At 51.2% G+C, this 24,131-nt stretch overlaps 1 protein-coding gene across 1 annotated transcript in view; it reads right to left on the minus strand.

Moving 5' to 3' along the window:
• The window catches only part of CFAP74 (cilia and flagella associated protein 74), a 94,793-nt gene extending 72,407 nt beyond the window's left edge, over window positions 1-22,386 (minus strand). The window contains exons 1-12 of the mRNA XM_023552509.2: window positions 22,336-22,386; window positions 22,017-22,249; window positions 20,265-20,363; window positions 18,273-18,377; window positions 8,758-8,931; window positions 8,205-8,315; window positions 7,701-7,803; window positions 6,771-6,928; window positions 5,657-5,855; window positions 2,712-2,873; window positions 1,961-2,134; window positions 996-1,114 (exon numbers count right to left, since the gene is read on the minus strand). Of these exons, the coding sequence (XP_023408277.2) occupies window positions 996-1,114; window positions 1,961-2,134; window positions 2,712-2,873; window positions 5,657-5,855; window positions 6,771-6,928; window positions 7,701-7,803; window positions 8,205-8,315; window positions 8,758-8,931; window positions 18,273-18,377; window positions 20,265-20,363; window positions 22,017-22,249; window positions 22,336-22,386 (1,688 nt within the window). The remainder of the gene's footprint in view (window positions 1-995; window positions 1,115-1,960; window positions 2,135-2,711; window positions 2,874-5,656; window positions 5,856-6,770; window positions 6,929-7,700; window positions 7,804-8,204; window positions 8,316-8,757; window positions 8,932-18,272; window positions 18,378-20,264; window positions 20,364-22,016; window positions 22,250-22,335) is intronic.
• Window positions 22,387-24,131: the final 1,745 nt, after the last annotated feature.

Raw genomic sequence — 24,131 nt, forward strand, 5'->3', positions numbered from 1 at the left:
AATGAAAGAGATTAGAAGATTGAAAAAATTTTAAGTAAATACTTCTACAAAACAAAATCACACAAAAAAATAAAAACAAAAAGAAGAACTTTGGAAGTGATGCCAAAACAATGAGAGAACTAAATGTAAGTTGGTAGAAATCAGGAAGGAAATGGAAGAAAAAAAATAAAATTTTCTCAACACTGAAGGTAAAATTCTAAGGAGCAGAAGAAAACACAAGAAAGATCATTGTGAGAAAAATGAGAAATAGAAAATGTGAAAAAAATAGAAAAGAAGAAAGTATTAAAGAGAATCAGAAAGAAAACGATAGACATAAAAAAACCAGCAAAGAAGATCCAACATATACATAAATGGAGTCTCAGAAGAAGAAACATTCAAAGAGAATAAAATTTAAATGTACAGCTCAAGGAAACAGTCCTGAAATAAAAGATGGCTTTAATCTTCATACTGGAAAGACACAGTAACTGTCAGTGAAAACTTACCCAGAATGGTCAACATCAAAACAAACAAAGCAAGCAAGCTTGGGCAGCCAGGAAAAAACTCAAGTAATTTATAAGGGGAAAAAATTGAGTTGGTCTCAGGCGTCTTCAACACAAGAAAGATGGAAGAGCAACCTCTAAAAAATCTTCAAGAAAATTTGATGACAAACTGTCATTCAAGTACAAAGATCCTAGATAAAATATTCTAAACATGAAGGAACTCTGGCATTACCACTGCCGTGTGCCATTCTTGAGACGATTCTTCTAAGGATGGGTTTCACCCCACTTGAAGAGATAAAATCCAGCCAAAGGTCTGGCTGTGAGCACTGGATATATTTAACAGTAAAACTGAGATTAAAACAAATGTAGGGTTGGGTGATAGAGCAGAATATAATTATTACAAATCATGACAAGGCAGAAATTATATGAAAAGAGGCATTTTAAATGGGTTATTTGATGGGACGAATGTTGCTGATAATCCCCCCGCCCCTTCTGAGCCCAAGTCCATCCTCTTACTCAATGTGGATGAAATCTCTGAGGTGTTCCTCCACACCCACTAGCTTGCAGTAGTTAATTGTGTACGTGGCGTTTATCAGTGTGATCTTTTTCTTGTACACTTTGCCAATATCAAAGTCCTAGAAATATCAGAGGAGAAGTGTCAGAGAGAAGCTGCAGCTATAAGCATTTAAGAAGCTTTTCTACAAGATGACTCTCTTCTCACGGGCAGGAAAATGGTGAGTGTGTATGGTTTCAATGATGACACATGAGTGATCAGCATTCTAAAAGCTAGCTGGACCACCTAAACTGTTCTCAAGGGAAGGCTTTCCCCTGAATTAAGAAGGGCTTCCCTCCCTTCCTTGGGGTCCATGAAGAGCAGGGGAAGGAGGTAGCCAGGCTTATAAGAGCCTAGGCAGGAGTGGGCTCTACAGGGACCAGGGGGTCAGCACTGAGAAGGGAAGGCTTGGACAATGTAGGCTCTAGGGTTGGCACCTGACTCCACTGAATGGACCATGGAACAGGTAAAATCCAGGGAACCCACTAGATTACTCTCTTCTACAAACCTACAAACGCAACCAGATAAACACAACCTCCTTAAACTCCCTCGTCTGCCACTATGCACCTGCCAAAATCCATCCTCTCTGGGCTCAACTCATGTGATATCAAAATCTTCCTATTGGAAAGGGCCTGGCCAGCAAGGGCCTGCCATGTCCCCCAGAGGCTCAGCACTGCACAGTTTTCTGAGGGCCCTGGCATAGAGCTTCCTGCCCTGAGTGTGCCCTCTGCAGGGTGGTCCCAGGTCCCTCTGATGAGACCACCCCTCTCACACTCAGCCTCCCTCTGAATGGCAGATGGCACCCCCCTAGGCCCCTGCCACCTGAGGAAGGCTCCTGGGTACAAGGGTTAAGAGAGAACACACCAGATGTAGGATGGTGGGGAAGGACTCCTTCACTGCCAGTACTGCCCTGATGGCAGGGGCTTACCTTGAAATGGATGAGCTCAGGCTTGCTGTTGAAGGGGCAGCCTTTGAATTCATGCCCAGATACCACCTGTTTTTGTACCACCCCACTCCGCAGCCGCTCCATGGTATGGGCCAGGATGTCCTTGTCCATCTTGGTTCCACCCACAGGCTTCCGGTCCATGTCCTCCTTGGGCACCTGGTTCAGATACGGATGGACAGAGGTCCAGCTCATTGACTTCAGCCTGGACTGCAGGCTCTCTGCAAGACCCCTAAGGGCAACTTGGAGGTGACAGAGTTGGCCAGATGCAGAGCCAAAGATCTCCAGGTGCCAGCAGAGCAGGAAAGAGTGCATCATCCTGGTGAGACCCCTGAATTCCCGCCTTAATTTCTGGTCCACAACCATTGCAGAAGGAAAAGAGAAAGGAATGAAAAACAGAGACGTCCAGGATTCAGGCAGATTTCTGGGAAACAGAGGCAAGGAGTGGACTTTTCTCACTTTTTAAATCAAGCAAAGAGAGAGTTTTCCAGAAAGTTCTACAGGAAGCACTATTTCCTCAGGGGCCACGTCAGCCTGGTTTGGAGGAGGGGCAGCAGCCTGTATGCAGAGGGTGGTAAGTGGGAGATAGGCGGCACAGCTATGGGAAGTGCCATGGCCGCTGGCCACGAGTCAGGCCCAGGTGGGTCTGCAGGACAGAGAGGAACCTGGGAGAGCCAATGAGAAATCACATACAAAGGTGCACAGCTGTGAGGGGTTCAGGGAAGTGGGCTGTCACCTGGTATGGCTTGTAGTCCTCTTTCCAGAGCCCTGAGATTTCTGGCACCGCAAGTGTTTCCTCCTCTGGGTTGGTGAGGGCCCCAGGGTCACCCTGCACAGACTCGCTGGAGAGGGCTTGCAGTAGCTGGGAGGCTTTAGGGTACGCCAAGTACTCAGGATCCTATAATCAGGGGTAGAGATGCCTGTGCTCTAGGGATGGCCTGGGAGCTCCTGCAGCCCATGGGCCTTCTCTGGACCAGGCTGTCCTGGTGACGGGCTGGGAAGGCAGGGCTGCACTACCTGTTCTGAAAGAACCCTGTACTCCTTGTTATAGAACTAAGACACCTTCAAGACGCAGGTACAGGCACGAAGGGAGAAAGCAGAAGTCGTGTTGACCAAGCAGGGCACCGTACTTCCAGTCTCTTTATTCTTTACACAAGGAGATGCTGGCACACCCTGTCCTGTAACTTTTTCCATTTAAAATATAAATTAAAATCTTGATGCATGCATCATTAAATATTTTCTACAATGCCCACAAGAGTCCATAAAATATTCCATCTTAGTCTGCAGAATGCTCTAATTTATGGTATGCTGTGGTTGTTGGCACTGTCTCTAATCTTCGCTACAGGAGCTGAGCCCTGAGGAAGCCTGCTGCATTGGTTGACCCCTGGGCAGCTGTGGTACTTCCTTAGACTAATTCCTCCACCTGGGCATCCTTCCTTGGTTCATTTGTAGGCAGCGTGACTCCACCAGGCCACAGAAGAAGTGGGAAGGTGCTAGTGAGCCCCTTAGACGGAACTTCCCTCCTGGAGGGAGAGACGTGAAAGGGGGACATGGACAGGAGGATGGTGTTGCCCAGGGTGAGAAATGCTCCCCCAGAAGCCTCCTGGGTGCTCTCCATGGAGTGGAATAACAAGAGCGGTGGGTCATGTGGGCGGGCAGGGGAGGCTTCTCTGTGAGTTGACCAGAGCATGCAGGGAGAGACACTGAGGGCAGAGGAGCTGATGGGGGCTCAAGGCAGAGGAAGAGCCAGTCAACAGCATGGATAGGGCAGCCAGGGAAGGGCCTGGGAGAGAGAAAAGCACCTTCTGAAGGGCATGGGCAGGCAAGTGAAGGCCCTAAGGGACAAGGTGAAGGAGCTGAGGCTGGCTTTGCCAGTAGCCCTTTGCTGGAGCCTGTAGCTTTGATCTTTAGGTTAGGGTGCCCACTCACTCAGAGGCAGAAGCTAAATGCCCAGCACAGGAGGTTTGAGAGGTGAGTGCGAAATAAACTATACTCCTATCCCCACCCTGCAACTGATGACAATGGACACAGAGCAGGCCCATGGTACCAAGGAAGGCAAGAAAGAGGGGAAGAGAGGGAAGGTGAGGAAGGAGAGGGGAGAGCAAGGGAGGGAGGGAAGGAAGGAAAAACAGGGAGGAACGGGAAAGAGAGAGGGCCAGAGGGAAAAAGGGAAGGAATGGAGGGGGGAGAGGTGGGTATGTGTGGCTGAACAAGTTCACAACTCTTTCCTCACAAGCTGCCCTCGATCCCCTGCCTGGCCCTGCTGCTGGGAGTCATGTAAAATGGTGAGGTCCATCTTGTTGGCAGGCTGCTGGGATGTGGGGGAAGGCCCTGGCAGGTATGCCAAACCAGGACACTGAGTCCTGTGGGGAGGGCATGGCTGTGGGCGCCCATGTGTGGCGCAAGCCAACAGGCTGCTATGGGAGAGTGGCCTGTGGGAGGCCAGACATCCACGGCATGGGCCTTGGTCCCTTGCCCCTGAGCTGGCACCGGGAGGACACATCTCCAGGCAGGTGCTGCTTAGGGCAGGAATGATTGACGCCTCCTGTGGTGGCTGTGGCTTCTGCCCTGTGACCATCAGAGGGGGACTGCAGCGGGCCGAGGGGGGCACTTTGCAGGCAGAAAGTTTAGTTGAACCTGAGAAGATTCCTGGTGGGCATAGCAACGTGTATACGTGAATAAACATCAACATTCTAAAGCCTACCCTTTATCCATCAGACATATGCTGTAGAATGGCTTGTCCAATAAACCATTCCAGCAACTCCTGAGTCCTGTCCTGGGCTTTGTTAAGAGCTACGACTGCTAACTGAAGCGGTGGCAGTTCGAATCCACCAGGCGCTCCTTGAAAACTATATGGGGTAGTTTTACTCTGTCCTATTGAGTCTCTGTGACTCGGAATAGACTCTACGGTAATGGGTTTGGGTTTTTTTGTTTGTTTTTTGGTTCTGGGCTTTAGGATTTGTCAACATGACTGACTGTTGTGCTACGGCCAGTAGCAGGGGGCACCCTGAGCCAGGACTGGGGCGGAGCCAGATGCGGACGGGGCAGCTGGGCTCGGCCCTCAGAGGCCCTTTCACACCTGGAAGCTGGGCCTCTGTGGCTGGCGGGACAGGCACGTCTCTCTACTTTCTGAATTCACTTCTCAGACGTGGAGTGCGTGAAGGTGGGACTGAGCCCTGGTGGCCTCTGCTGGCTCAGCCTTACCAGGGCACAGGGCACTCCAGCTCTCTAGGGGCCAGGGCTGTGGCGCACCAACCCGTCTGCTACCAGAGGGTTGTTGTCGGGTGGGGGGAGCTTGGCGCCCTGCCCTGTGACACTCTGATGACCCTGCCATGTAGGGTGCAGGTTGAGGGCAAAACAGGCTTTGCAGAGTACAGGAACTTCACGGGCAGCAGGGCACATGACACCCAACACTGCTGGGGACGGTCCTTGGGGAGGGGACAAGGGGAACAGACAGAGTCATGGGGGGGCGGCCTCAGCAGCACACAGGCAAGAAGGTCCCTGCATAGCAGGAACACGCTGAGGATGAGAAGGAGCGAACCCTGGTGGCAGGACTGGGCAGTTTCTTCTGCCTTGATTTTCATCGAGAAGCTTATATAACAATTTGGATGTGGGTCCCCAACGCCCCCTCCACCCAACATGAGGTGTGTGGATGGGGAACAGGAAGGGTGTCTCGCTCACCATCAGGTACAAGGGGGCCGTGGTGGCCAGGCCCTCGCAGAAGTCAGACACATAGCACCAGGTCTTGTCCCTCAGCGTGAGCCGGTTCGTGGACTGGGCAGGGGGTAGCTGCTGCTTCTTCCTCTTCTCCTCAGCCTCCTCCTTCCAGAGCCGGCTCACGATCTCAAGCCTCCGCTGCTTCTGCTCCTCCTCGAAGGCCCTAGGGGAGGATGCTGCTTCAGAGCGGGGAGGACACAGCTGCCCTGGCTGGGGGACAGGGTTTGGCCCTCCCAGTCCCTCCCCACCACTCAGGCCCAGCTCGGCTCTGGGGTGGGAACACAGTCCTGGTAAGCCCCAGGCTCCTGTGTGGGGAAGATGGAAGGAGCCAGAATGCTGCCAGGTTGGACGTCCAGGGCCTGAACCCTAGCCTGGCCTAGTTCCGATGTCCAGCCCTGCCCAGTCCAGCCCAGTTGGCCCAGGGCCTGTGAGAGACCTTGGCCCCTCATGAACTGCTCCTACCCAAGCTTCCAGGCTGAGGCACACTGAGGGGGGAAGCAGAGCTGAGGCCATTCACTCACTCATTCATTCATTCTCTCACTTGCTCTAGCTGCCCCTTGCTGGGTGCCTCCCATGTGCTGGGCCTGTGCTGAGCTGAGGCCCATAGTAGGCAAGCGGGCAGGTGACTGCAGAATGCCTGGGGTGTCCAAAGTGTGGTCAAGCCTGTGGACACACTGAGGCTCAGTGACTCTCAAGGGACAGACCACCCTGACCAAGGGAGGATGAGAAAAGCAGTCCTCGTGAGGGCAGCCTCAGGTAGAAGCATCTCGAAGTTCAGCCTTGCTACATGACATCACCAGAGCTCCGGCACCATGCAGGGCTGAGAGGCAGGAAGCAGGTGGGAGGGGACAGGTGCATGCACAGGGGCCTCATAGAAACCAAGCTGGACAGCTTGAATCCTGCAAGTCCCACTTCTGTGGCACTGGAGGCTGTGGACAGCAGGGGCTGGGCAGGAATGGGGGGCTGGCCAGGTTGAATCACAGGCCAAAGTCAGGCACCGGGCCTCCAGCCCCAAAATGGGAGCCCAGGAAGAGAAATCTCCCCAAGTCCCCCCATGCTGCCTCCTGCCCACCCTCACCGTTTCTGGGCCTCCAGCTCCTGGCGCCGGCGCTGATGGAAAAGCTGCTTGAACGCATCCCCGCCTTGGGCCAGGATTGCCTCCTTCTCGACCTGGGCCTTTCGCTCGGCCAGCTCAGCCCGGGCCCGGCCCCATGCCTGGAACTTCCGGAGCGTTTCCTTGGACATAGAGGTCACAGCATTAGCATATGCACGTGCACCCACACACACAGGTGCACACATGTACATATGCACACAGATACACGTGTGCACACGTATGAGCACACACATGCACACATACCCATACACCATGTATACACATGCACATACATGCATACATGTGCACACATGCAAATAGACTTTCTTTCAAATGAGTATCCCTAAATCGATTCTGACGCTGTAGATGGCTGTGGTGAAATGTTTGTGAAAATCACCATCATTCCTTACCTATCCCCCGCCCCCATGTTCTCCACCTGAAGTCATGAGCCCCAGCCCCAGTTCTGACCCTGTTCCTCCCAGACTCAGGACCCTGCAGGAGCCTCCTATGTTGAGCGCAGTCTGTCTCTGCAGGTGGTGCTGGCTGCTCGCTCCCCAGCCTCCTTCCCATGGCTCCCACTGCTTAGTCCCTCGCCATGCTCCTCTCCTCTTGCCTCCGACTCTTTGCGGATGCTGTTCCGAGTCTTCCCACTCCACTTTCCAGCATAGGGCTTGTTCCTTCATTACCAGCTTCCCATTGCCTGGTCTCCCACTTAGCCTAATCTGGGTATAAGGCTCTCCCACACGACTGGGCCCCAGGAGAGCAGGGTGGAGACTGTTCTCTTCCTGGTGGGCAAGAGGCCCATGGCGGGAGTGCAGTAAGCCTCCAGGAGCACCTGGATGAGGGTCCAGGTGCAGGGGCCCGGGAGGACATGGTTGGCAGGCGGGCCAGGTGTTGGGAGGGGAGGCTGTATACCCGGTTTGCAGTGATATTGTTCTTCAGCGCCAGCACGGCGTCCATGCGCCTCTTCAGGCGTTCGCGTGACTCCATCTCCTCCTTCTGCTCCTGCTCCCGAATTCTAGAAGAAGGAAGTGGGCACGCACCTGGGTCATGCTGGTGGGGCAGTCATTACAGAGCAGGAAGGGCCCTTGGGTGTTGGACATCGTCACCAGGAAGTTATAAAACATGACCACAGAAAAGGTAAAATAAGAAAGCACTGTGGTTAACCTCCAGCTTAAAAGGAAAAATGGTTTAAAATACGCTTCTCTAGACTCTAGAGGTTCCTTGTATCTTGTGGCTCTCTTTCAAAAAATAAATAGATAAGCAACTCAGCACTAAAACGCAGACTTATTGCTCTTTGATAATGTGGTGTCGGTCTAACAATAGAGTCAGGGAACTTCAGGGCAAAAGCAAGTGGCCCTCGCTCCCTGCGCCTCCCCAAATGCGTCAACAAGGACGGGTCTCGGGAGACGCCAGCACCTGCCCAGGGAGGCCTTCAGGAACTTGATTGCGATCCTGTGGTTCTTCTGGGCGTCTTCCACCAGCTTCTGGTGCCGAAGCCCATGTTCCTTCTGGACATACATGGATTTCCTGCAGGGACACGGAGGAGACAGGAAACAGGAAGTTACGCAATAGCACATAAGCGCTTCTGCTCCGAGGCCTCGTGCTGCTAGAACAGCCGAGTTTGGCCTGCAACAGCCGCTCTCTCACACTTTGGCCTCCATCCTGTGCTCATGCTGAGGGCTGGGGCATGGGGCCAGTGGAAAAAATAAGACAGCACTGGGTACCTGAAATAGCAAAAATGTGTGTGTGTGTGTGTGTGTGTATACATGTGTGTATAGTGAGGTTTATGGGTTCAAAGAAAAAAAAAAAAAAACGGTATAAAAGGGGAGGAGGGGGAGAGGCAGACAGAGCCAGGTGGGTGTTGGCAGACTGCAGCAGGGGACAAACTCTGTAGGGCTGACAGTGGGGAAAGCAGAGGGCAGTGAGCAAGCATAGGGTTAGGGCTGTAAGTGGGCTGGGCCCCACTCACCGGATCCTCAGCAGCCGGTTCCGCTCAGCCTTCCTGAGGGCTGCCTTCTCCTTGCAGAGCCGCTCGGCTGCCCGTGCCTGGAGGCGCCTCCCCTCAGCTGCCTCCTCTTCCCTGAGGGCCTTGCGGGCAGTATCTAGCTGACCCTCCAGGATCTCGATGTGCCACATGGCATTCCTTGCAAGCAAGAGGTACTTGTCATTCTTGTCGAAAAGGGTTGGGCCAGGATTTTGGAATCTCGGGGTAGGAGCCTGAGGCAGAGCTGTTCGTGGAGCATCTCTCCAGCGGGAGTGGGGGGCCAGGCTCTGAGTTCTGCAAACATCCCAGGGGCACATGGGCCCCACGGGGAGGGGGGGCAGCCCCCTCCTCTTACTCCCATAGCTCTGCCCACATTCCTAACATCAGAAAATCTACTGTCATATCCACAGCAACCTGGGTCCCACCTGGCTCTGCTACCTCCTTGGTGGCCTTGGCCAGTGTGCCCCTGGCCCGCCTGCCAGGCTGTTTGGGACTGACTTACCAACCTGTGGCCAGCCCACCGCCCAGCCTGAGGAAAGCAATTGCGGATGTGAGCTGTGACCACCTTCTGCTGGGATGGAGGTCATGGGAGCTTATGAACCCAGACCAAGCACTCCATCTTCCCATGCCCCCTGTGTGTCTGTCCCGTGGCCCAGGAAGCACATGGCAACTGTGGCTTCTGTCAGGGACATTCCTGGTTAACTCTCAGCCAGTGACATTCTGTTTATGCAGCAATATGCTTGGCAGAGAGTGCTCCTCAGGACAGAAAAGTCTGTCTGGGAACTAGCTGTCTTCCAGGCATGCCTGGCAATGCCATCTTACAACATACTTTCAGTGTGCAAGAATTCCTGCCAACTGTGGTGGTGCAAGCTGCCACCTGCAGACGAGTCTGCTCGTGGTGACATGTGCCAGAGCACCTGGTGGATGAGGGTTCGGCTGGAGTTGGCCCTGGTAAGGTGCAAACCCTTGATGAGGTTAGGCAGAGAGTTTCCAAAGGCACCTCTGCCTCCTCTTCCAAAGGAAATGTCTCAAATGTGTTGTTATTCAGCATAAAATTTGCTGTAGATTTTCGGTTGTTGTTAGGGAGGAGCCCTGGTGGTGCAGTGGAGCGGACTCAGACTTGGGGAACCAAAACCAGACCCATTGCCACGGAGTACTCATAGCAACCCTATAGGACAGAGTTGAACTGCCCCATCGGGTTTCCAAGGCTGTAATCTTTACTGAAGGAGCCCTGGTTGCGTAGTGGTTAAAGTGCTCGGCTGCTAACCAAAAGGTCAGAGGTTTGAACCCACTACAGCACCTTGTGAGAAAGATGTGGCTGTCGGCTCCCATAAAGACTACAGCCTTGGAAACACTATGGGAGAGCTCCACTCTGTACTACTGGGTTGATAGGAGTCAGGAGCAACTCAATGGCAACGGGTTAATGGGTTATTAGGTGGCATAGAGTCTATTTTGACTCATAGCGACCCCATGTGAAAAAATAGAACTGTCCCATAGTTTCCCAGGCTGTAATCTTTACAAAACCAGATCACTAGGCCTTTCTCCCACAGAGTCGCTGGTGGGTTAGAACCACCAACCTTTTGATTGGCAGCCAAGCACTTAACCGTTGCACCACCAGGGTTCCTTTTAGGTTTTTAGGAGATACTCCTAATCATGTAAAGAGCATTCTTTTCAATTCCTATTTTGTTGAGAGTTTTTTTCAAGGGGGAGTTTTGTTTAGGGGACACTGAATTTATGCTAAGAGTGGTGAGTAATTTGAAAAAGGATAGCGAGAATGGTTACACAACTTGAAGAATGTAATCAGTGTCACTGAATTATATATGCAGAAATTGTTGAGATGGTGTATGTTTTATGTATAATTTTTGTCACAATAAAATTGAGAAACATTTTTTAAAAAGTCTTTTTTATAAAACCGTGAATATATATTGAACTGAGATGCTCATAGTTTTTTTTCCTTTACTGTTTAAATGTTAAGAATTTCTAATGCTAAGCGCCTTTTTTGGCTTTCTTGGATATAAACTCCAACTTGGCATGGCGTGCATGCATGCATGTGCATGGTGAATGGCTAGATTCAGATGTTTAATATTTTATTTAGGATTTTTCATGTATTTCATAAGTGAGATTGGCCCGTAAATTTCCCTTATAGTGTCCTTGTTTGGTTTTGTCCGTGTTTTACACCAAATTTGTACAACTTTATTTTAAAAACTGGGCATATGATGCTCTTTGTGGGGATAATTTTAAATAACTGATTCCATTTTTCAGGTCTTCTGTGACTGGAAGCATTTCCTGACATTTGCTGATGTGTAGTGTTTTCTTCTCTTCCTGGGTCAGTTAGCCTCTATGGCACATCCAGGGCGGGATGACTTTTATTCACCCTGCTCTTGACTCATGGTGATTCTTCAATCTGAACATTCGTGCTCTCATCATTCTAGAAAATTCTCAGCCATTATTTAATTGACTATTGCTTCCCCCAATTCTCTGATCTTTCAAGTGGCTAAATGACAACTTAAGGTGAACTAACAGCTGATGAGATCTGTGTGTGGAAGGCAGGACACTGACTGGGAAAGGTTGGGATTCTGAGTGTAGAAACGAGGACGTTTGTGTAGATTTGCACAAGTCTGAGTACCCTGAGCTCTGAGCCCCCTTGAACTTCCCTTCCCGGTGGTAGTGGCCTTTCCCTCCCCTCTCTTGGATAAGGCTGGCCCTGCTTGGCCTGAAGACTTTGTGATGCCACACCTGGGGCTCTATGACCCCTCACCTGAAGCCCTGTGATGCCTTTCCTGAGGCCCCATGGCCCCTTACCTGAGGGCCTGGGGCACCTTACCTGAGGCCCTGTGGCCCCTCACCTGAGGTCCTGTGAACCCTCACATAAGGTCCTGTGACCACCTGAGCTTGTTGCCCTGTGAGGGGAACCCAGTTCTTTTTGTGCTCCTCCTGGCTACTCCTCACTGCCTCAGAATCCAGCACGCTGCAGGGGCCAAGCGCAAAGTCTGACCCGACAGGAGGCTCCAGGACTAGACAAATGCAGCAAATGTCTTATCAGTAGAAACCTGGGCAGGGGTATGCACCTGTAGCCCACCTGTGCAGCCTGCCCAGAAACTTAGGTCTTGCAGATGGACCATGGGTCACCTCAGGGGGCCAGCCAGAGAGTGCTGGACATAATTGGGTATGCTTACCAGCCATTCTGGACCCCTGTGGTCACCCGAGCAGCCAAGGGTGGCTCTGATGGTCTGCTCAGCTAGCTGGCAGAAACCTGGACTCAACAGAGACCTATGCTGCATAAAGCTGAGACACCAGATATTCCATGGCATCATGTAGAAGAAGGAATTCAAGTCTCCAGAGTGATACTATGTTGGAGAGGTTTTATCATTTACTACTTGTTTGTCCAGGGCTTAACTATGTCCAGAGAAGATTCACGGGACCCTCAGTTCACCGAGGCTTTGGGAAATACTCTGGTCAGGAATGTTCCAGGACCCTTGAAAAGCACTGTTGTGGCACTCTGAGTCAGAGACATAGGCAGGAGATGCTGCCTTGGGAAGGGGCCTCCTGTTTCACCGGGAGGATGAAGTCCTGGGGAGACAGGCTTCACTTCTGGAGGGGGGTGGGCAGCAGGCACTGTGCCTCTGCACAGACAGGTCAGCAGGAACATCTGGCCATGGCTCATTGATTCTGGGGTCCTTAATCTGTCAGTTTGTCGTACTGTGGTGGCTGGCATGTTACTGGAATGCTGGAAGCGATGCCACTGGTATTTCAAATACCACAAGGGTGACCCATGGTGGATATGTTTCAGTGGAGCTTCCAGATCAAGACAGACTAACAAGAAAGGCCTGGTGATCTACTTCTGAAAATTAGCCAGTGAAAACCTGATGGGTCACAACAGAATATTGCCCTATCGCCCAATTCACTTGCTTTGGACACATCATCAGGAGGGATTAATCAATAGAGAAGGACATCACATTTGGTGAAGTAGACAGCCAGTGAGGGTGAAAGAGACCTTTGGCTGAGGTGGATTGGCAGAGTAGCCACAATGAGCATGCTGGCAATCGTGAGGATGATGCAGGACCAGGCAGCATTCTGTCCTGCTGTACATGGGGTGGCCATGAGTCGGAGTTGACTCAATGGCAACTAACAACAACAAGATTGAAATAGATGAGGATCCCAGTGAAGTCCGACTTCATCTGAATAACTGGAAAAACTCCAGTTTTGACAAGAAGAAACCTAATTTCAGCAACCAAAAAAGAGTCATAGACCTTCACCCAATTCTCTGACCCTGGTGGATTCACAGACCCAGAGTCCCCTGAAAGAGAGGAGGCAGGCTCCCTCGAGGAAAGGCCCTGCGATAACATCTCATGATAGTTTGTAACTTTCTCCCCCGGCCCTCTGTGAGACACCTGCGGCCATCTGCCAGGGTAACTGTGCCCTGGGGAAGTGAAATGCCTGTCCTTTTTGTGCTGCTGGACACTGGCTCTGAGCTGACATTTAAGGGAGCCAGAAGGCCACTGTGGCTGCTGATGAGAGTGAGGACTGAGAGGTAAACGAGGTGCCTAGAGGGTCCACAAACGCACTCTGTAATAATTTTCTGAGTTGGAAATAAATTTTTGGCAATTGGCAGGATCCTCACAATGGCCTCCTGACCAGTGGAACAGAAGCTGTTGTGGCAGAAAGGCCAATGGAAGCCCCTCGAGCTGCCTCTCCCTTCAAGAATCAACTGAAAGCACTATTGCATGCCTGGGGAATAGTTGAAATAAGCACCCAGCCATGAGGAGGTGGGGGTAACAGTCTCTACCATGTCCCCTGCAGCCCAGCTCTGCAGCCTGCCCAGAAGCTTGGGTCTTACAGATGGACGGCGGACTGCCTCACCATTGTGTGGTCTCTGTACAGGGCCATTGCTGGGGCAAAGCACCACAGACACCAGCACTTCGTATGCAGCTTCCATCTAGAAATACATTTTTCTCCATTCCACTAAGTAAAGAACACCAAAAGTTGTTTGCATTCACCTGGAGGGAATGGCAGCACGACCTCAATGTCCTCCATCATACCTGCTTAGATTTTTCAGCTCTGTGATCATCTCACCATCCAACAAGACATCATGCTGGTCCACCACACTAGCCCTAGTAGGCCCTAGTAAATAGCAGCAGGTATTCTAGGGGCCCAAAATAAGACACAGGTATGCCACAGGGTGGGGGACAAATCCCATGAAAATAGGGGGGTCTGCCACCTCAGCAAAGTTTCTAGAAGTCCAAAGGTCTGAGGGATGAGAGGCTATTTCTTCCAAAGTGAAAGACAAATTGTTGCACCTTGCATCCCCTACCACCAAGAAAGAGACAAAAAACATGGAGGACATTTTTGGATTTTAGAGGCAGCATATACAGTAAAAACTGCAAAAGCTGGAACCTGTGTAAGGTGGAAACCTGTCAGAGAAGGAAAACACAAATATTTTCCACTAAAACAAGCAATATAGAAAAGTGGTAAGACTGCACCCTATCAAAGGCAGAAAACTTTTGGGACCCAGAAAAACAAGGCAGTCCTGTCCAGTTTCGGCTCTCACAGGTCTCACTGTTCTTCATGTACTCCATTTACTGAGTAACTCGTAAGGCTGCCAATGTTGAGTGAAGCCCAGAGTCAGTTTCATAGCCAGAATAATGGTGTCCCTAAATATGTCCATGCTCTAATCCCTGGCATCTGTGAATGTTACTTTACATGGTGTTATGGATTGAGTTGTGTCCCCCAGAAAGATGTATTGAAGTCCTAACCCCTGTTCCTGTGAACGTGGCCTTATTTGGAAATAAGTTTTTTTAAGACGGAGTAGGATGGATCCTATAAAAGAGGAGGACATGGAGACTGACAGGCAGAGGAAGAATAGCCATGTGATAATGGAGACAGATGCGGCTACAAGCCAAGTATTGCCAGGACCCACCAGAAGCTAGGAGAGAGGCATGGAACAGTTCCTCTCTCAGATCCCTCAGAAAGAATCAACACGGCCAACATCTTGACTGGGACTTCGTGTCTCCAGAATGGACAGACAATAACTTTATGTTCTTTAAAAGGGAATTTGCAGATGTGACCATGGCCCTTGCGATGGGGAGATTGTCCTGGATTTTCTGGGTGGGCCCAAACTAATCACATCATTTCTTAAAAGCAGAAAATCTTTCCTAGTGTGGTCAATCAGAGAGAGAGTTGTGAAGAGGAAAAACAAGGGATATAATGTTGGCTGGCTTTGAAGATGGAGGAAAGGGGCCATGAGCCAAGGAATGCAGGTGGCCTCTAGAAGCTGGAAAAGGTAAGGAAATGGAGTCTACCTTAGAGCCTCCAGAAGGAATGCAGCTCCCTAACACCTTGATATTAGCCCAGTGAGACTGGTGTTAAACTTCTGACCTCTAGAACTGTAAGACAATAAATGTGTGTTGTGTTAAACCACTACGTTTGTGATAGTTTGTTATGGCAGTGATAGGAGGCTCTTAAGTGCAATGCAAGCAGCTCTGCTGTTGGGATTCAAGGGCCCTTCAAGCATCTGTGGCTCACTGGGATGTTGTATGGGTGCTCTGGTTTTAGAGCAAAGCCATGCCTGCTCTGTACATTACCATTCTCCTGTTCTCTATTGGCTCCTCAGGAGACTGAAGCTTGTGCCTAGGAACCAAATGATCATGGGATCTGGCTGCGATCATGACCTGCATGCTATTGCTTATCTCCTGTCTCCCCATTAAGACGTAGGCTCCACGAGGCAGGATTTATCATCTGTCCTATTCACTGATGAATCCTAAATACTTAGAACAATGTTTGGCACAAAGCAGATGCTCAATAATTATTTCTTGAATGAATGAAGGAGTAAATGAGTTTATACTAACCACCAAGCCATAAATTCTGGCAGGCCTAACAGCACTCTATTACCAACTAGAATAGTATATATGAGACCCCTGGAGGACGCCCTAAAGGAAAAGGTAAATTGTGTGAGCAGGTAGCCTACGCTCCCAATGCACCCACTCCAGCTGCACTGTCACCCTTTCCCCAACCCACATGAGGGCCTCACTGGGAGATGTGTGATCTGTTGACAAGTGAAGTGCAGTGGAGCCTTGTTTACAGAACATTATGCCCAACATGCTGACTCCAGCAGAAGTAGACTCCTGCAGCATCACAGGCCCACTGAAGGAGGCCCTGAGGACAGTGGGGAAGGGAGTCCTCCCTGTGGAGGACCGGTTGGTCCCGCTGCCTGCTCCCTGGCTGGTCATGCTGCCTAGGAGAGCTGGCGAAAGTACAGATCTATGGAGACTCAGGGGCAGTGGCTGACAGTTTGGCTGGGTAGTCAGAGGCTTGGAAAGAGTGGGCTAGGGGATGCCAGACATGATTTAGGGAAGAATTGAGTGTCTGGACTTCTCAGATGGGCCCAGAGTGTGAGACATCAGGGTCAGTAAGAATGATCACCAAAGAGCCCTTCTTAGAGAAGGCTTTCATAGGTCAGATGGACAAGATGGCCAGGCTCATAGATGTCAGTCAGCCTCTTTCCCCAGCTGCCCAGGGCTTGACCAATGGGCCATGGTGGCAGAGGAGGAGGCTATGCATGGGGCAAACAACAAGGACTTGCCCAATCCAAGGCTGACCTGACCACTACCACTGCAGAATGGCCAAACAGGAGCAGCAGCAACTAATGCTCAGCCCCCATTTTGGCATTTTCTAGAGGACTAAGATGGCCTTTCATCATGATGAAAGGAGTGATTTGTACTCTTAGGAATAGCCACTTACTCCGGATATGGCTCTCCCTTCTCTGTCCATAGTATTCTTGCCATCATCACAATTCTCTGAGGGTTTATAGAGTTTTTCACCCAACATGACTTCCAAGCAAGAAAATAATTTTACAGATGAAAGAATAGAGGCAATGGGCAAACACCCACAGAGTTCACTGGTATTATCAAGTGCCCCACATACGGAGCAGCTGGTCTGGCTAACAGAATGGCTTATTTGGGACTCAATATGTGTCATAATCAGTCTCCAAAATGACCCCAAATAATCTCTGCCTCTTATTCATACCTTTAAGTGGTCCCCTCCTATATAGTATCTGGTTTAGTCTGTGTGACCAAGAGAATACAGCAGAAGAGCTGTTATGTCATTTCTAAGATGACACTGCAGCTTCTGTTTTGGTCTCTATCTCTCTTTCGTTCTTGCTCTTTTTCTGTCTCAGATCCCTCACTCTGGGAGAAGCCAGCTGCCATGTTGTAAGCAGTCCTATGAAGAGGCCGAAGTCATGTGTCCCCCCAAAATGTATATCAACTTGGCTAGGCCATGATTCCCAGTATTGTGTGGTTGTCCACCATTTTGTAATCTGATGTGACTATACTATGTGTTGTAAATTCTAATCTCTGCCTGTGATTAATGAAGCAAGGTTAGGTTATGTTAAAGAGGATTAGGGTGGGATACAATATCCTTACTCAGGTCACAGCCCTGATCAATATAAGAAGAGTTTCCCTGGGGTGTGGTCTGTATTACCTTTTATCTTACAATAAAAGAGGAGAGAACTGAGCAGAGAGATGGGGACTTCCTGCACCAAGAAAGCAGAGCCAGGAGCCAAGTGCGTCCTTTGGACCTGGGGTCCTTAAGCTGAGACACTGCTAGACCAGGGAAGATTGATGACAAGGACCTTCCCCCAGAACCAACAGAGAGAAAGGCTTCCCCTGGAGCTGGTGCCCTGAATTCGAACTCCTAGCCTCCTAAACTGTGAGAGAATAAATTTCTCTTTGTTAAAGCCATCCATCTATGGTATTTCTGTGATAGCAGCACTGGATAACTAAGACAGGCCTCAACTCAGGCTGGGCCTCCATCAGGAGGCGGAGGACAGAGGCCACCATGCAATGGCAGAGGTGCGCCACTCAGATCCATGGCCCAGCAGCACATCCTGCTTCTCAGCCTCCTGCTCCTGAAGGAGGTGGCAGCTCCTTGAGGGGCCTGGTGTGGCTCTCTGCTTCTCCAGGTCTCCCAATCACTCTGTGAGCTACTTATAAAAAACCAGTTGGTGTCATGGCGACCCTATGCGTGTCAGAAGAGAGCTGTGCTCCACAGCGTTTTCAATTTTTCAGAAGTAGATCTCCAGGCCTTTCTCCCAAGGTGCCTCTGGGTGGGCCTGAACCTCCAATTTTTTGGTTAGTGGCTGAGCTCATAACTTGTTTGCATTACCCAGGGACTCTTGAGCAATTTATGTTGTTGTCGTTGTTAGTTGCTGTCAAGTTGGTGCCAACTCATGGCAACATACAATCATTGGTATGTTTGAGTCCATTATTGTGGCCATCATGTCAATTCATCTCATTGAGAGTTTCTCTCATTTTTGCTGACCCTCTACTTTACCAAACATGATGTCCCCTTCTAACAATTAGTCTTTCCTGATGATGTGTCCAAAGCAAGCAAGACAAAGTCTCTCCAGTCTCGCTTCAATGGAGGATTTTGGTTGCAGTCCTGACAATCAGCCAGGCACTCAGGAGGCTGGCTGCTCCCCTGCTCCCTCACCCCACACTCACTCATTTTCCTTCAGTGAAGAGGTGATGCTCCTCTCCAGGTCCCTCTCGTTCTCTAGCTCTGTGCCCAAGCGGCTGCAGGTGGCCTGGAGGCGCCCCACAGCAGCACTGGGAGGGCAAGTGGCAGGAAAAAGGAGAGAAGGCGGGAAAACAAGTGAGAACCTCAACCACACAGAGATAGTCTGTGAACCTGTGGCCAAGGGGAACTCTGGAATCTTCCCGTCTCTGCGATACCTTCACCTAGCCTTGTACTTACTGCTCATTGAGAAATCGATCTAAACAATGAAGGGCTACCCTCATGGACTCACTGAGAACATGCACCGTGCCTCACGGCCTCGGGGAGTCCCACGAGGATGTGGCCCTTCGTCACCTTAGCTCTGTGCAGGCCTGGAGGGGGCGTGGGCTGCACAGGCACACTTGCTGAATGACTCGAGGGGCAAGGTGGTTTAAAAGCCTGGGAGGGCCTCCTGGTTTCAAGTGGCCATGACTTCTTTACTTCTCCCTCTTCCCTCCCACGGTTGTGGCTGCCCCAGTGCATGGGGCCAATCAGCTCCGGTGGTTACGTTTTGAGACAAACCTATCCATGGGGAGGGGTGAATGGGCGATGCCTCCTCTTGATGCCGGCCAGCACCCGGTACCCAGCATCCAGTTCTGCTGGGAGAGCAGGTGGGCAGGACACCTAAGAGAGCTGCTCAGGGCGTCTGGCTTTCCACAGTGATCAGAGGGCCCACTGTGTGTGGACGAGGACAATGCTGGGAAGCAGGAACTGAGCGGCAGGACTGGTCCTAACGACTCTGGGAGACACCTGGCCTGCAGGACTGCGCTGCAGAGGCCACTAGTCCCTCCATGCCAGGCACTGCCCAGATGCCAGGGCCCTGTCACAGTGGGGGCTACAGGCTCACCGGGCCCAGGGGCTTTGAGGCTGCATCTCCATGAGCTGCCTCATCCACCTGGTCTGTTCTGTGGCCCTCAGGCCCCTCCACCCTCCAGGGGTACAGTATCTGCCCCACTCAGTCATCACGCCTTCTCTCTCCTGCAGCACAGGGCCAGTTACAGGTCAGCGCCCTGGGGTTCAGACTGCCAGGGCCAAGACCTGCTCGTCCCATCAGCAGGTTACTCTGGGCTGGTCACCCACCGTCCCTGATTCCGAGTTTCCTTGTCTGTACAACGTTGCCTACCCCAAAGGGTTGCTGTGATGGTCATACAAGCTGAGGCACATTTAGCTCTCATGCCCATAGTGACACTCAGTGCATGTCATGAGCGTGGGCGACTCACCAACCAACACCCTGCCCTGCTGTCGGGCTGAGCCCAGGCTCAGAGCTTCACATCCTGGCAAACACCATCCACCCTACTGCTCAAGAAAAAAGGCAGTTCTGATGATTTCTTTCCTTAACCTAAACCACCCGGGATCTGTCCACCTGCTTGAGTCAACAGCCCCCAATCCTGTCCACCACTACCTGCCTCCCCCATCATGCCAGTCTATCGCACTTGGCCCTGCTCCTTCTCCCCTCCCCTCGCCTGCCCTACCCTGCTCACCGAGGCCCACCCTGCCCACCACACCTGGCCCTGTGTGGAGCCCCATGGCAACTACACTCCCCCACTCACTGGGGCCGTGTCCTGTCCTGGCCTTTGCCTGTGCTTTCCCACTGCCCAGGATGCTCTTTCCCCAGGTAACCACATGACAGGCTCGTCTTGTCACTCAGGTCCCACCTAAGGTCGTCTTCTCAGGTGGCCACCTTCCTGGCCACCTGCCTCCAGAGTGGCCTGTCACTCTTCATATTTCATCATCTTGTCTGCCCTCCTGCCTGCCTGAATACAGTAGGTGCTTCATAAACTATTTGTGGACCATGGATGAAGCTCTGCTGCCCTATGCTTATGAGCCAAGTGACAAACACTGGCTTGGTGCTCAGTCACCTCCTGGTTCCCAGCACAGATGTACCACCCACCAGGCCACCTGGAGGGAGACCGGACAGCTGGCTGGATGCCAAGACCTACATGTTGTTGGCCTCTTTCTCCTCAGCGATTTCTGCCTCCACGGCTGCCTGCTGTCTGGTGATGAGGTCGATCCTCTGGCGGCAAGCACGCAGCTCCTCTCTGGAAATCGGGGCAACAACTTGGATGAATGGCTCCTGCAGTTCAGTCATCGCCCCCTACTCAGGAGCCTGCACTGTACCTGGCCTCAGGGAAGGTGCAGTGGGTGGGGTGGGCTGGGCACCAGACACACTCACAAACCTCAGGGGTCTCCCCCAACCCTGTCCAGGGCGGGGCCACAGTCACCCGGTGTTCCCAGGGGTCTTCCTAACTCGCTCAGGCTACAAATGCAGTGTTCTGTCATCTGTTTTCTGGAAACCCTGCTGAGGGGGGCACCTGTGTGACCTCCACCCCCAAGTGGACATGCTCTCAGTAGCTGAGGACAACTTCAGGAATGGGGAGTTTACTTGAAGCAGCTTAAGTGAGAAATCTCTGCAACCAGAGCACCCTGGTGAGGGAGTGGGAGGGCCACAGGGGCCACAGGCCACAGCTCCCCGGCAGCATTCTATAATTGCAGACCGGGGAAGACAACCAACCAACCTCGACTGTGTGACGCGGACCGAGTCCCAGCTCACACCCTCGCTCTAAAACAAACCTGGGGTCACATGGGGGACTCCACTATGACACTGCTACAGGATGATATTAAAAAAAGAAACAAAAAACAGTTGCCTTCGAGATGACTGCAACTCGTGGCGACCCCATGTGTGTCAAAGTAGAATGGTGCTCCAGAGCTTTTTCAGTGGCTGATTTTTTGGACGTAGATTGCCAGACCTTTCTTCTGAGACACCTCTGGGTAAACTTGCACCTCCAACCTTTCACTTAGGAGCCAAGTGCATGTACTATTTGTGCCACCCAGGGACTCTGGGATGATATTAGAGAAATATTATTAATTTTCTTAATTGCAACAATGGTGCTGAATTTATGAAGAATGTCCTTATTTTCAGAAGATGCTGAAGTATTTAGGAATAAAGTATCCTGATGTCTGCAACATGCTTTCAAATACATCAGAAAAAAAAACCTATTACACACACACACACACACACACACACACAAAGAAGTTACAGCAAGAAATGCTAACAGTGGTTCCAGGCGGTGGCACCCTGGTGATGGCTGTGCTGTTTTCTACTTTTCTGCATGTTTGACATTCTCCTTAGTCAGTGTTTGGGGGAATCCTCTCTTGGGGCTGTCCTAATCAAGGTTAAGTGGGGAATGCGGCAGGGCCCTCCAACTTCAGCATGAACACCACAACAGGTACCACAGACGTTCTGACACTGTACCCTGGGTCCTGCCTGGAGAGCTGTGGGCAGTGTTGATACCAGGAGCCCACCTGTCATCTGGGGCCTCACAGAACCAGGAAGCACACTCCAGGAGACAGCATGGGAGCAGTTCTCCCAAAGCAGATGGTACCAGATGAAGAGCAAAAGGGGCTAACAACCCTGGATGCCAACCACCCACTGCATGGGGTTTGCTAAGTCTTCTTCCAAGCAAAGACTTGAAGAACGGCAGGAGACTGGAAGGACTCTTAGTACCTGCCACAGACCATGTTACAGCAACGCCACGTGCCAAGGGGAGCCAGCAGCCCGGCACATGGTGAGCAGACAAACCAGATGGCAGGGAGGACCCTGCCTGGGCCAAGGTGTCCTGGAGAACCTCGGGGACGACCGCCTGCTGGGCCTGATGTGGTGGCTCAGAGTATGCTCACCGACTAGTGCTCACCTTGTTTTTTGAATGAAAAGATCCTTCTCTTCATGTACTGTATCAAGGTGTTTCAGGTCCCTTCTCAGGCGCAGAGCCCGAGTTCTGTCTTTGTCAGCTGTTTTTGTTTTCTCTGCATCAGCATTTTGTTCTTTCCCTGGACTTAAAGAAGGACACCAGCTGCCATTCGCACCTACCAGGCCCTGGTCCTTCTCCTGGGGCCCAACCCAGCTCACTCCTCGCTTGCCCCCTTTCTGTGGGAGGTGGAGGTGGCCCAAGGGGAGCAAGCTGCAGCTTGGGTTGATTACCAGCAGTTTTCCAGGGAAGCATCGCTCTCCACTTCCTGAAGAAGAGCTTCAATCTCAAACTCTTGATCTTCTAATCTACCCATGTCTAGAAATCAAGACGAGAGTTAGAATAACAGAAAGTAGGTTTAGATGTTCAGTCTGAAGTTCTAGGATCAGTCCTTGTGGTGAAATGAGTTTCCTGATGTCATGAATTGAATTGTGTCCCCCCAAAATATGTGGCAACAGGGTTAGGCCATGATTCCCAGTATTGTGTGGCTGTCCTCCATTTCGTGCTTGTAATTTTAAGCTAAAGAAAATTAGGGTGGGATTGTAACACCACCCTTACTCAGGTCACCTCCCTGATCCAATGTAAAGGGAGTTTCCCTGGGGTGCGGTCTGTACCACCTTTTAACCCTTAAGAGATAAAAGGAAAGGGAAGCAAGCAGAGAGATGGGGACCTCATACCACCAAGAAAGAAGCACCAGGAGCAGAGCAAGTCCTTTAGACCCAGGGTTCCTGGGTGGAGAAGCTCCTAATCTAGGGGAAGACTGACAAGAAAGACCTTCCTCCAGAGCTGACAGAGAGAGAAAGCCTTCCCCTGGAGCTGATGCCCTGAATTTGGACTTTTAGCCTACTTTACTGTGAGAAGACAAACTTCTCTTTGTTAAAGCCATACACTTGTAGTATTTCTGTTATAGCAGCACTAGATGACTAAGATACTTTATGTGGCCTTTTACCTTGGTTCTTTGGAAAAACAGCTTGAAAGCTTTTTCCCCTAAGCCTGGAGGAGTTACCTTTGCCCTAGTTTTCTACCCTAGAAGGTTTGTTACTTTTCTCTAGGCTAATTGACATTTCCTGGTTAAATTGTAAACAACTTGGTTTTGATATTCTTTGTCTGGTTCTGGGTGGCAGCTGCCCTGTGACTGGTATGCCCTTGCAAAGACTGGTTAATGGACTATGCAAATCAGGTGAGTTGTAGCCTACTATGCAAATGAAGTGTCTGTGGTCTACCAAGAGGGAATTTTGGTTCATTTGTGGCCCCCTGCTGGGAGGGGCCAGGCCTTGAAATTGAAAAGGAGTTGTGTGTATAAGCAGCCAAATCCACAGAGGTTTCTGACACAGAAAAAAGCAGGAAAAGAAGCAACAGGGAGAAGCAGAAGGAATCAAAAAGAGAGAAGCAGAGAGAGAGGAGGCCAGGAACCTCCTGAAAGAGGTGTAACACGGGTCAAGGGTTGTAACACGGGTCAAGGGTTGTAACACTGAAGACAGCGACAGGCCCGGATGGGGCCTAGCAGTAGAGCCAGTGGTGACAGGCCCAGAAGGAGCCCAGTGGTAGAGTCAGCAGTGACAGACAGCAGGGCCAAGAGGGGTCTGTCCCAAGGAGGCTGAGAAGAACTCGTCCTGAAGGGGCCGAGAAGAGGCCTGTCCTCAGGAGGTCAAAAGGAGGCCTGCGAGGCGGAGCCAAGATGGCGGACTAGGCAGACGCTACCTCGGATCCCTCTTACAACAAAGACACGGAAAAACAAGTGAATCGATCACATACATAACAATCTACGAACCCTGAACAACAAACACAGATTTAGAGACGGAGAACGAACTAATACGGGGAAGCAGCAATTGTTTCCAGAGCCTGGAGCCAGCGTACCAGTCAGGTATGGCACAAGCACAGACAGCTGCTCCATCCCCCTGAACTAACCCCGGGAGGGGGACCAGCCGGTTCCACAGGCGGCGTGGGACGCAGCCGGTAGGAGAAGTCCCCAGGAGGCAGTGACTGGTCTTGGAGCAGAAAGAGCAACGTCCGAGCGGGGGAACCGTCCTGCAGGGATTTGGACTGGACCCAGGCGGCTTC

Source organism: Loxodonta africana, chromosome 3 (genome assembly GCF_030014295.1).
Source record: "Loxodonta africana isolate mLoxAfr1 chromosome 3, mLoxAfr1.hap2, whole genome shotgun sequence".
Classification (NCBI taxonomy): domain Eukaryota; kingdom Metazoa; phylum Chordata; class Mammalia; order Proboscidea; family Elephantidae; genus Loxodonta; species Loxodonta africana.